We start from the raw sequence: 13,585 nt of genomic DNA, 5'->3' as shown, positions 1-13,585 counted from the left end.
TGTCTGCCTTTTGTGTGGAAGTAGCATGGTGGTATGTGGGGGCCGGCAGTTAGGGTGTGCATGCTGCATGTGTACAGGGTGGATTTCGGATGTGAATGTGGGCAGTCTCCTGCTGATGTGTTGCATTTGCACTATGGGGCAACATAGTACTTCACATGATTGGACTTTGGTGATTTTTGCAAGGCTTGATTGGAGCCACCTACCTGCATCTCCTGATGTCGGGACTCCTCTCTCCATCCATCCGACTCCTTGTATGCTCTCCATTCCAATGGTGGATGCACAGATTTCCTCCCATGCTTGCAATTTGATGAGGGAATCAGATCCACCCCCGGTTGCTGTGCCCAGGTTCCTATTCGCCGAGAGGATGCTCCTGACGCGGAGCCTCAGGTCGTCCCACCGCTTTCTGCACTCCTGTGTGTTGCGGGGTACGCTCCCCACCGCACTGACACGCTGTGCCACCAGGGACCATATGGCCTTCTTTTTGGCTATTGCCGGCCTGGACATTTGCGTAGAGAAGACCACCGCAGCATTGTCCTGGAGGGTCTCAGCAAGCATGGTTAGTTCCTCCCAGGAGAAGCGGTCCTGGCGCTGCCGATCGCATGCTTTTTTAACAACTTTGGCCATTTTTAGGTTGGTAATTAATGGGTTATGGGTTTGGACAGGTCTCAGGGTCGGATGTGGAATGGTTGGGGAGGATGGCAATGGATTGTGTTTTTAAAAATGGCCACCGTGCTCTTACCCGTTCCGCCGCGATGACGCTACTTCCGGTTCCGCTTATTTACGGTCACCGCTAACTGCGGTGACCGCTCACTACGGTCGCCGCTATGATGGGTGGCGGTAGTGCACCTTGCGCGGTGTACTATGCGAGTAGGGGCCGTTTTAGGGTCATTTACGCCATGGCGCAATTTACATTACCGGCATGGCGTAATGCTCGTGTGCGATGGGTCGGAATGTGCCGCTCTTTACGCCATCGGACCACGGCGTAAACGTTCATTACGCCATGCCGGTAATGTTCAATACTTACGGCCTGGGCCGTAATGAGGCCCACTGCCATGCAACTTATATACCAGGAATGTCCAGGAGGCAGTGGGTGAAGTCATCTAGAGCCATCTTACTCTGTTTCACACTCTCTGCTGTCCACAGGCTGCAATGCCATTTCGGTGTCAAGAGACAGAGTTACTACAGTGGTAAGTGATCTGACGTCAGTGACCTGAGGTCAATACTCAATAAATCAAACTAAAGGAGGAATGCGTTGTACAGTAATGTCTTATGGTATTACCTAAAAGGACACGGCACTGACTTCTTTATCCCATTGGCATGCCTGGGTGGAGCATAGAAAAGGACATGAAGGAACTAAATCATCGTAGGCAGTACTACATGTCAAGAACGGTGCTCTCAAGGGACCGGGGTGAATGGGATTACATTGCAATGGGGGGGGGAAATCCCCAGGCACATTCTATGCCCTAAATACTCTCTTGGCCTTCAGAGAAAAGAGCAAGGGCCGAACCAATAACAAAAAGCCAGCAAGATACCAAAGGATGATGGGGGACACACCAATCTCTGTGGACGCCCAGTGATTAATCAGAGGATGGTGGATTTTACAGATCAGCTTCCACTGGGCGGGGGCAAACTGGATTTCAATGGCCAGAACGCCCACTATTACAGTCAGAGTGGCAGGCATTCTGGCCAATCAGGGTGCTTGGAATGTTCTGGGCCACTGGCTGGTCCAAATATCCACGCCTGCTAACGGAATGCAAGAAATCAGACATTCGGAGTCAGGGTAATGGAAACATGACTTGCACTTGTCACTAGTTTCTAGCACACGCACAATTTATTGTTGGGCACATAAGTATATATGTTGCAGCCATAGTGCATTACTGGGTGCTTTGACAGATGCGCCTTGGTGAATTCTCTGGATTTATTGGATGTGTTTCTAAACCCAGTTGCATTTTAGGCAATATATTTGGAACATCTTGATTAAACTTACATCTTGTTTCGATTTCACATTTACGCCCAAATTTCATTTTTATAAAATCATTTGAATTTAGAGAGCTTATTGGCTCCTCTCACTTACTTTCTTCAATATAGGGCTGGTACGGATTGCCTGGCTGATTTTGTTTTACTCTCCAGCCCTGAAAAGCAGAATGTATAACAACATTCAGAAATATTAATATCAGAATGCTTAGTTCCCGGGCAACAGAAGGGATGAGTACACAAAATGTGTTTAATGTTGGTATATTAGATACAGGATGCAGAGATTGATATAATTAATGTGAAGTTGCAAAATGAGTACCTTAAATTTGATTCCAGCTTGAATCTACCAATATGGACCTTTCAACTTTCAGACCTGATCGTGGTTTTCTGGGACTTGATATCTGTTGCGCCTGTTAACAAAGCAAAAACACACCATTTACTAAAAACAAATTGTGCAAACATTTTGGTCAATTAAGCTATTTTAGGCACACTTTTTAAAAATAAATGGTTGTTAGCACATGCCAGTGAACTGTCAGCTCCGGTTCGCCAACAAAACCTTCAAAAGTGCTGCAGAGTTGTGTTGTCCTTACAGGCTTTTATTTAAAAGCTATCAAAACACATCTTAGCTTTCTTCATAAACACTTGCGCCAGTTGAGACCTCCTTCATTGTTTGAGAATGCATAAATCAGAGTCATAGCTACTCACCTGCACAAACCCATCACTAAATGAACTTTACTAAGTTCCCAGAACACACTGCTCATGTGCACCATAGTTTACTTGCCACCTCCCACTTTTTTCACACTCCACTCTCCGTTGTATAACTTTTAACAACATTGGCAGCGGCAGTCAGCCCTTTCGTAATTAAGACCTGTTTATCAGTCCATTCCCTATCTAGAATTTCTCAAAGCACAGTACCTTATAGTCTAGTCTCTTCTTCTTGGTCCTGCTCCTTCTGGGTGTATAGATGACCCGCTCTGCCACGGTGGCTGACACAGGGGACAAATCTGACGGCTCTCTTTCCTCTGTGGCAGTGGACTTGGTTAAGTGGGCCTTAATATTCCTGTCAGTTTCCTCTGTGGCAGTGCACACTCTGCTGTGGGCAGAGCACTCCTGGGGGCTTTAAGAGCCCTTTATATCATTTGCCCTATTTCCATTTCCTTTGTGGCAGTGGACCCAAAGGGCTTTGAGAGAAAGAGAAAAGAGAAAGGAAGACCAGGCACAGTGTAGTGCAGATGAAATTAGCAAAGGTCAGTATGGAAGGTGCAATGGTAACAAATGCTGGCAATAATCAACTGGGATAAGCAAAAGGGATGAGTCCCAACAAGGAAAGGCAGCCACTATGGGCAACGATAGAAGAAATATGGGAGGGGTACAAGGAGTATGGAGCAACTCCCAACGAGGGAGGGGAATGGATTCAGAGGTTTGAGACCCAGATTTGGAGGGGCATACTGGACATGCAGTAAAGTGGGTCATGTAGCACAAGATTGTAGAATTAAGCAACCAATGCAGTATCAATCAGGTGTGCACACACATCAATACCCAGCTTATGATTCTTCACCAGTCTATGGGGGAAACGCCCCAGGATCAGCACAGCCACAGTACCCAGGCCCACAGCAGATAGAGTCCCCCAGACATGGACGGCCAATACAGTACCCAATTCCACATGCAGCACAGAACACAACACAGGAGGCACCATCCCAAGCAGTCGCACCACCTTGGGAGAGGAAGGCACTGCCACGGGGAACAGTGACACACTACTTAGGGGTATGTGCCATGGCAGACAACACATTCCCACTTCCCGGGATTAATATATATTCAAAATAGGACAGCCCACAGTGACCCCTCACGTGACCAGTCTTATCAATCAACTCAAACCCAGAAAAGGAACCTAAAGTCGGAGTGAAGATAGGAGACAGAATGTTCACCCTTATTGTAGATACAGGAGCTACAATGTCCTGCATCAAGGAAGGGAGGTTCCCATTGAACAGGTATATGGGCTTGCAGGGATTCTCTGGGGGCAGTAACCAAGGTTCCTTTTTACAGAAGATTTACATAGCACCATAGAGAAAGAAGAGATGCTAGCACCATTATTATACAGCACATAGACACCAGTAAATTTGCTATGTAGGGATTTGTTGCATAAGTTAAACATGGCCATCTCATTCACAGACAAAGGAATAGTGTTCTCTACACCGGGTATGTACTACACCAGAATAGCAGCAGTAGTCCAAGCACTTTACAGCACAAATGCAATTCGAGCATTAACCTTGCATGAACAAATATGCTGTGACTGTCCTAATCGGATGGCTTCCAAATGTATAAAACATGATCCTTCATTTACCAGCAGAATTCCTATTCAGACCAGCAGTTCCCCAAGAAAGAGCTCCAAGTACTAAATTCATGTTACACATTGATGCAGTGATCACCAGAAAAGAGGCTCATTCTCACAGGCACAGACAAAGAGGGAATAGAATGGCACACAGTTCTGTGCATAGACCCCAAACTACCATTGAGAGAAATCACTGATGAGTTATTATTATCAGACACGGAATCTGAAGGAGAAATCTTATTCGAAATCTGTGTCCCCTGCCACATGGTAATACAACACAGAGAGGTACCACAGACAGTGCTAGTAGGAATAGCACCACACTGTTTGCAGCAGTGCCTAACAGCCTGTGGACAGACAACATTTATGACGTGGGGCTTCTAAACGGCAAAGGAGCCGTTCGGATCAAACTAAAACCGGGAGCCATATTGACACATGTAAAACAATATCCAGGTTCAAGAGAAGCAGATGAGGGAATATGTGACAAAACTGCACTAGTAGACCAAGGCATCATAGTGCCATCCACATCACAATGCAACACGGTGATATACCCAATCAAGACCAATTCCCAAACTGACACGATCTATACAATTGAGGGAAAAGTGGCAAAAAATCCTCCTCCACTGGCATCTCACCCCCGACAGACTCCACACAATTTACCCCACTACAAGCGAGAAATGCTGGCGAGGATGCCAACAAATAGGGAACTGGAAACATATCTGGTGGGACTGCCCGATTATAACAGCCTACTGGAAGGAGATAAAGGAACAAGTGGGGAACATGATACAGAGTGCAGAAGGACTAAACGATAGATTATGGCTGGCAGGCATGTGGGACCCAGCCCAGAAAACATACACAAAACAACAAAAAGGGATAATGATGCTGATCATAGCGGCATGGTTGACACTGGCCCAATGTTGGAAACAGAAAGACCTACCCACACGAATAGACTGGATCCAGAAAGTATGGAAATTTGTCTCACTAGAATGGATGACATACAAGATCCAGGCAACACCGGAAGTCTTCTGAGCAAATTGGGGAACTATTTTACTATACCTCCAGAGCGACTACATGCTCCAGTGGTGTCCACCCAAGATCCGAATCCTGGACATTCTATAATCTGAACAACATTAAGGGACCAATAATGGCACCCGCCATCTGGGGGGGTGGGTGTGGAGGAGGGAGAGGTTGGAGGAGGGATGGGGTGTTATGGTTACTGTTATATAACTGTATGAAACCAATAAAAACATGTTTAAAAAAAAATAAAGCAACCCAGCTACAATACACTGCAACATTCCTGACAATGCCACATACCTCATAGTGATTGATCTCAAAAATGAATTTTTCTCAGTACCCTTACATCCAGATTCCCAGTACCTCACTGCGTTCTCATATAGCAGCCAGAGATACCAGCACACTTGTTTACCACAAGGGTACTGTGAGTCCCCAAGTGTCTTCAACAGAGTCCTTCAGATGGACTTAGGAAACATACCAATGCCAAGCACAGTACTACAATATGTACATAATGTGTTAGTATGCAGTTCCTCAGAAGAACAGTGCAGAGAGGACACAATCAAACTCCTGCAACATCTCGCAGATAAATGACACAATGATGACAAGGAGAAGTTACAATGCTGCCAGAAAAGAGTAGTGCACTTAGGGCAGATACTCTCAGCAGCAGGGAGAAAGGTAACCCCAGACAGAGCAACAGCAGTCAGGAACACACACAACAACCCAAGACAGTGAAAGAAATATGGCAATTTTTATAGCTATGTAATTAGTGCAGAACATGGATATTTGACTATTCAACACATGGACCCCCTTCAATGGACAAATGAGATGATGGAATGCTTCAAGAACCTGAAGATAGCAATCAGCAATGCCCCATTTTTAGCAACACCAGATTATAACAAACAGTTTTATTTGTTCTCACATGCAAACAGACAGGTAGTGACAGCAGTACTCACACAGAAAGCATCTCAGAAACATAAACCCCTAGCTTAGTACAGTGGGCTCTTGGAACCCGTAATGCAGGGACATTTCCCTTGTGAACAAGCTTTATGAGCCTCAACATTTGCAATCCAGCAATCTGCTATTATCACCATGGGTTGCCCAATAGCTTTGTTAACAACATGTTTGGGTATGCTGGTGATCTCGTGCAAATGGAATGTGACCAAGCAGTTTAGGCTGCACTATCCCTTTTGGGGTTGGCCAAGCCTGATTTGCATATGGTCTTTCCCCTTTTGTAATGGCTTGGCAGGCAAAGAACGATGGTCTAGAGGATTGCCAGAGCAATGCCAGAGATTAAGATTAATTCAAAACCTTCCAGCCATCAACTCTTTTGTATTGCTTTGTCACACCAAGTGGGACGGGTATACCCAGATGTGGGTCCCGTGCATGCTGGGCCCATAGACCCAAGCTACTCCTCACTGATGAGGCCCAACAAGACCGGAACATGTTTGGGGATGCTGGTGGTCTCGTGCAGAAGGGATGTGACCAAGCAGCTCAGGCTGGGCTCGCCCTTTTGGGATGGGATCAAGCCTGATTTGCATATGGTCTTTAAGAGGTTAAGATTAATTCAAAACCTTCCAGCCATCCCCTCTTTGATTTTGCTTTGTACCCCGAGTGGGACAGGTATGTCCATACGGGGGTCATGCAGTTTTGCCCATACTAAAGAGAAACAAATCACAACACAAAGAGTATCAAGGTATGAAATAATATTTTCCAACCCAGCCATTAGCATAGTGAGATGTCACATTGTCAACCGAGCAATCTTTGTGACCCAGCCTGTAGAGCCACAAGATCAGGTATATGATTGTGCAGTGTACAAGGGAGAATCAGGAGACCGAAGCAGAGTGAGGATGCACTTGAACAGGAGAAACACTCGATGTAGATGGATCCTCAATAATAAACCAGGAGTATCGTCAAAGACATACAGGTGCAGCCGCAGTGCCAGCAAAGGTGGCAGAACTTGTCGCAATCATACAAGCACTTGATGGTTGCTCGGATAAGGACATCACCATGTACACAGATTCAGCTTACATAACACCCACAGTCCACTCAGGAGGTCTGACGGATCTCCAGTCCCGCCTGCTGGTTCTTAATAAAGTCGGTTTGGTCTGCGTTGATTACCCCAGGAAGTAGATCTGCTAATCTGTTGGCTACGATTTCTGGGTAAATCTTAGCATCCACATTCATCAGTGCAATGGGACCATATCATATAATCCACAATTCGTCGGGTCTTTACCTTGCTTAGGAAATATTAACATTTTTGATTCCTCCAACCCTACCAGAGCGTGCAAAGGAATTAAATAATTGAGTTAGTTTGGGAGCTAATAAAGTGCTAAATGTTTTATAAAAGAAAGCTGGATACCAGTCCGGATAGGGAGATTTATTTATGGGGAGGGAGCGCATCTTCCGAAGCACCACATCTTGAGTTATATTGAGTTCAAGCTGCTCCCTTTCCAATTGCGTCAGCTGTGGCAGGGTGATCAAATACAGATATTCCCATTGAAGATTCAGCTCTGGGATTTCCGATCGATATAACTTGGTGTAAAACAAATGAAATTGTGAGAGAATATGGGAGTTTCAGTGATCATATCTCCTGAAGCAAGCCGAATTTTCTGTACAATCCGTGAGGCCGATTTATGGCGGAGTTGGTTGGCCAAAGCCGGTCTGTCTTTTTTGCTTTAATATACCATTTCTGTCAGGGATTTTTCCGCTTTCTTAGTCTGATAAAGGTGGAGTCTACCTGCAGCGGCCCTGAAAGCTTTCTGTATTATCAGGCCTGTTTTTGTTTCCATATTTTTTTTATATCTGTCGAAGTTCCTCCTCTAGTTCTTTTTCCAATGCCTTTTTTTCTTTTAATTTCATTTCCTCCTCCTCTATCAATACCCCTCTTAGAGAGACCTCAAAGTCGTCCCATAGCACATTATGCATAGTCTCCCCTACCTAGTTCAGGTTGAAGAACTCCCTTATTCGAGTAGCTATAGTCTCCCCAATGGCTGAATCTTGCAATCTGTCTGAAGGAAATCTACATGCCCACAATGACTGAATACTAATGGTAATCTTTAAATCCAGTGTTATGGTTGCGTGATCCGATAGTGATATTGTGTGGATAATTATCTGTGTGATGTATCCCAACAACAGGGTGGAGATCCAGGTATAATCTAAACGTGAAAAGGACGGGTGGACATGTGAACAGAATGTGTACCCTTTGTCAGTACCATTGAGAGACAGCCAAGTATCTACTAGAGACAATTGTGCACATTTTTGTTGTAGAGTGGTAGAGAGGGGAGCCTGAGTATATTGTGCTTGCGTACTATGATCCCGTATTGGATCCCGCGCCATGTTAAAGTCACCTAAAAGCAATAGCTGCCCCTCCCTGAAAGATTCTAATTGCCCCAAAGTGTGTTTCAAAAAGCTTTCCTGACCCGTGTTGAGCACATATATCATGGCCACTGTCAATTTAAGGGAGTTTAATCGTAAAATCGTGAATAAATATCTGCCCATTTTATGCGCCTGTCATGAGCACTGGCCCAAGAGCACAGACACCATGCCATCAAGTGATGGGGGGAATGGGATATGGGACAGATGTACACAGGGGACCCGGCTGTACTCAGTCCTGGCGCCTTTGGCACCAGGCTCATGTAAAGAGTTAGCAGGAACACTTTATTTTGGTACAGGAGTGCTTCAGTCTCAAGAACTTGTGCACGTGCTTTTATTCAGAAACACTTTCCATGAGCATGCCATTTGGTGTGGTTCTCCAGGCCCAAGCTGCACGTGCTGATTCCAGGAGGGGCAGGATGTGGCAAGCAGAACAGAACTCGTTGGCGTGGCCTCAGGAGTACAGCTACAAAAGTTGTTCCATCTTCAACGCCAGCGCTTCGCATTACTTTGCATCCTCATGCAACGTGACGCTCGCCGCTGCTTGGGCCAGTTTACTCACCTTCTGGATGCCAGCGTTCACCGTCTCACCGCATCTGCATACTCACCTTCTGGAAGCCAGCATTCACCGTCTCATCGCACCTGCATACTCACCTTCTGAGAACCAGCGCTCACCATCTCATCGCATCAGCATCTCACCTTTAGGAAAACCAGCGACCTGGATTCCGGCGCCACGCTCATCATCCAGCGCTGCGCCTATCATCCACAGAGTTGGTCTTGTAAAGAAGCAGAAAGACAAGTTTAGACCGTTAAAACTCAGCAGCCTGGGGCTCGCGCTGCACTGGAACTACGTGTGCATCCTCAGAGACCACTCACCTGTTGCCGGGCCATCGTGGGCTCGCTCTCTGCTCACTCCAGCTGCCATCTTCAGCTCCGCAACTGCTGCCGGGCCGCGACATTATCTACACGAGGAGAGAGCAAAAGAAAGACATTAAAGAAAGAGCAGACAACAAAACCGGAACGGACTAAACAAACACAGCAAAAGCAGGCTGAAAGCAAAGGGAACTATACAAACAAAAACACTCAACTAGGGAGAAGTGGATTAGTTGCAGCTGGACTGGACTACCACATGCAGGGACCAGTGAAGGAACTCGGTCCCAGTCAGACAAGCCCCCCTGTGAGAAGTAGCAGGACGTAGAGCTCATCTATCAAGATAAGCAGCAGCAGTCTTGAGCAGCACCACCACAGTAACTGTACAAGCGCAGAGGGAGAAGCCTAATCCCTGGGAGGGCTGCAACCGTGCTCCAATGCCCCCGCTGAGACCAGGTGAGCGCAACAGCGCCTTAGTATGCTGTACCTTTAATTGGGCTGGAGGGGCGTGGCTAACTGCCATGTAGAGCGGACGTGTCTCCTGTGAGCTCCGCGCCGATGTGCCATCATAAGCTGTTTTTCATGTATTTCTGCTAACTTTTAAAAGCTGCAACTTGCACCATTCATCGCCGGATCCCATCACCAGTCGTTTGATCCGTCTTTCAGACGGTTGGAGACAACCAACGCCGACATACGTCGAGTGAGAAGTGCCGGAGCCGAGAACTAAAATGGCGACTCCCGCGTCCTGAGTTTCGAGGGACGGGAGCGCGCCTGCACCGCGGAGGACGTCGTCCATCGGAGCCAGATGGGGAGCCGGAGCAGCCAGCCGGCCTGCACCAGGGTCAGGAGAGAGAGGAGCAGAGCAACCGTGCTCGTAGACAGAGCGAGCCGCCCCCTGGGCCTCCATCCAGCAGCGTCCTGCCCGTGACCGCGGAGCCCAGCGGAGCCCTGACAAGACCTGCGGCCGGCCAGAGCCGCGAAGGTGAGCGGGGCGGAGGGTAACCAGTGATAGAGGACCTGCGACCGCATATTGCTGGGGCCTCGACACCCCCCCGCCAACACGTATCTGCACCTGGGAGTGTCGCCGAAGCTGACCCCACCACCTTGCGCCCTTCAGCCGACACAGAGGGCGGCCCATGCCCGACGCACTGTACATCCACAAGAACTGGTGAACCCACGGGCAGCCATAGCTTACCCGCCTCCCACACGGTCTACACCCACAGGACGGGGTGCGGGCACTGCGGAACTCCCCGGGCCTGTTCCTGCCTCCTCGGATGTACGGAGCCCCACCTTGGCGCCCAGATATCGCCGCCTCTCACCCCTCGTGCCTTCACTTTGGCCCCGGGCCCTGCAGCAACAGTGCAGAGCGCCCCTCCGCGCCTCTGACTAGCGGCCTACCACCTGCGTTTCTGGCGCCCTCGGCGTGAGCGGACTGTGTGCTCACAAGATGGCTGGTAAAAATGGCAGGCCCAAGCAACGACAGACCACCAAGGACACATACGCAGCCAGCGAATCTCCAAATCCTGAGAGCACGAATTGTGTGCCCATGGATCTTCAACCGGACCCTACGACACCGACGATACCTGAACCCAGTAACACCCAGCTCCTCGAAGCCATCAGACTTCTCCAAACAACGATGGAGCACAAAATTGATGCCGTTGCCATTGACCTGGGCCTTCTGCGCCAAGATGTCCGCTCCTTGGCCGGCAGGACTGAGGCGCTCGAAACACAGGTCAAAGAAAATACCGAATCCAAAACGCACCTCCTCCGAGGCGTAGACGAGCTCCAACAAAGGGTCAAGAACTTGGAAGACAGGGCAGAGGAAGCGGAGGGGAGTGCCCGTCGCAACAATATTCGTCTCCTTGGGCTGCCTGAGGGTATCGAGGGCTACGACCCCACTAACTATATTGAGAACCTCCTGCTGCAGGAGGTGGGAGCTGGCAAACTCTCCCAAGGTTTCTCCATTGAAAGGGCCCACAGATCCCTTGCTAAAAAACCTCCACCGGGTGCTCCACCCAGGCCAGTGATAGCAAAAGTCCTTAACACAGAGACCGAGAGGTAATCCTAGCCTTTTCCCGAGCAGGTGGCCAAATCAAACGAGACTCCGCCACAATTGCAATCTACCCTGACTACACCTTCCAGGTTCAAATGAACAGAGCCCAGTTTATAGGCCAGACTGAAGGCAGCTGGGTTGCGTTACATGCTCCTGTACCCTTCAAGACTTAAAGTGCTACACAACAACAGGGCACACCTATTTGACACTCCGACACAGGCCAGAGACTGGATGGATGGGCAGCAAATACCTGATATCGAGGAAAGAAAGCGGAAACCCAGATAACGTTTCTCCCGCCATTTCGATAGGAATCATGCAGCCTTCACCTACCGCCGGCGGGTGAATTGAGCCCCTACACAGCTGATTGGATCCTGATATGGAGACACTGGAGTCAAGGTCCACTCCACCCCCTGGAATATTTCTTTCCTTTTTTGGGTGTACGTACCACCCAGTAGGGCACCTGGTGACCTATGCACGGTCCTACGGAGCGGAAACGGGATTGTCATAACGAGGGTAACCTCGCTGGGCTAGTTCTATGTTCGGGTTGTTTACAGTTAATGGGGGGGGTGGGAAACGGGGAGTTACTGCTACAGTTGGGAACTACAAACGGGAATTACCAAGACCACAGAAGCACTCGTCATGCATTTCTGCACTAATAAGACTCAGAGTCCTGCTGGCCCCACACGTTCGTCTACGTAACACCTATGGCTGACACAGTAAAGATCGTTACGTGGAACATTAGAGGCCTGAACAGCTTTGTCAAACAACGACGCGTACAATCCTACTTGAAGAGATGCAAGGTCGGAATCGCCATGCTCCAAGAGACTCACCTATCTGCCAAAAAACTAGACGCCCTGGCCAAAACTTGGCGTGGCACCCTAGTGGGTTCCACATACTCCTCCTATGCCAGAGGGGTCCTGATCTGGATTGTCCCCACGGTCCCCTTCAGGCTTACTAGCACTAAATCAGACAACGAAGGGAGAATGGTTGTGGTTTGTGGTTCTATCGAAGGCAAAGAGCTATGCCTAGTCAGCACTTACGCACCCAACCACGACGCAACTACCTTCATCCACTCCCTCTATACACGGCTCACCTCATATATGGACAGAATTATGATATGGGGGGGCGACCATAACTGCACCCTTGACCCTTTGCTGGACAGATCTGACGACAAACACGACCGCCCCTCCCCTCCGGCCAAAATACTTTCCAAACTATTCCACCAGTTGCAACTCAGTGATATTTGGAGGGACCAGCACCTGCGGCAACGCGAGTACTCCTTCTACTCCCCACCACATGCCGTGCATACCAGGTTAGATTATATTTTTCTCAGCCAGACACAGCAGTCTGTGTTTGTCGACGTGCACTATTTGCCGATGTTGCTGTCCGATCACTCTCCCCTGCTGGTCACCTGGGAGGTGTTCCCGCCTAGACCCCCCATACCCACGTGGAGATTGAGAGCCGAAGCTCTACTTGATACAGCATTCAGAGAGCACATAAGAGACGAGACCGAAGAATATTGGGAGAACAACCTACATAGTGTTAAATACATAAGCACCGCCTGGGAGGCATATAAGGTGGTCATGCGGGGTGAGATGATCGCAGCAGTTGGGGGTGCCCAGAGATTCATCACAACCCTGTTGGAACGAGCCGAGGGAGACCTGCGCGCCCTCGAGGGCAGGACTGACTCATCTCCCGATCATTTACTTAAAATTTCCGAACTCAGACAAACCTGCCTAAAGCACTGGGAAGCCCTAGGTAAACTAGGCTACGCAAAACACACGGAGAGAGTACATGCCCTGGGGGACAAACCCGGAAAACTCTTAGCTTGGCTCTACAAAAGGGAAACCCCCAGGCCGCCCATATGCCACATATTCGTACCGGACAGCACTACCGTGCATACCCAACAGGAAATTAACTCGGTTTTCTCTAGCTACTACCATAATTTGTACTCTGAGACCCCCCCCCTTCTGACA

The 13,585-nt window shown here is 48.6% G+C and overlaps 1 protein-coding gene across 4 annotated transcripts in view; it reads right to left on the bottom strand.

Annotated features, from left to right (window-relative positions):
• Nucleotides 1-13,585, bottom strand: part of MRAP (melanocortin 2 receptor accessory protein) — a 264,031-nt gene that overhangs the window by 94,709 nt on the left and 155,737 nt on the right. For 2 of the 4 annotated variants that reach the window (XR_011283468.1, XR_011283469.1), the window contains exons 3-4: nucleotides 2,294-2,384; nucleotides 2,075-2,132 (exon numbers count right to left, since the gene is read on the bottom strand). Coding sequence is in view for 2 of the 4 variants with exons in the window: in XM_069636339.1 (XP_069492440.1) it covers nucleotides 2,342-2,384 (43 nt within the window). In the remaining 2 variants the exon portion in view is untranslated. The remainder of the gene's footprint in view (nucleotides 1-2,074; nucleotides 2,133-2,293; nucleotides 2,385-13,585) is intronic. The other 2 variants (XM_069636339.1, XM_069636340.1) reach the window with 1 other exon arrangement.

Source organism: Ambystoma mexicanum, chromosome 7p (genome assembly GCF_040938575.1).
Source record: "Ambystoma mexicanum isolate Mex_15411 chromosome 7p, UKY_AmexF1_1, whole genome shotgun sequence".
NCBI classification, from domain to species: Eukaryota; Metazoa; Chordata; class Amphibia; order Caudata; family Ambystomatidae; genus Ambystoma; species Ambystoma mexicanum.
Note: the sequence above shows the minus strand (reverse complement) of the source record. Positions and strands in the feature narration are given on the sequence as shown.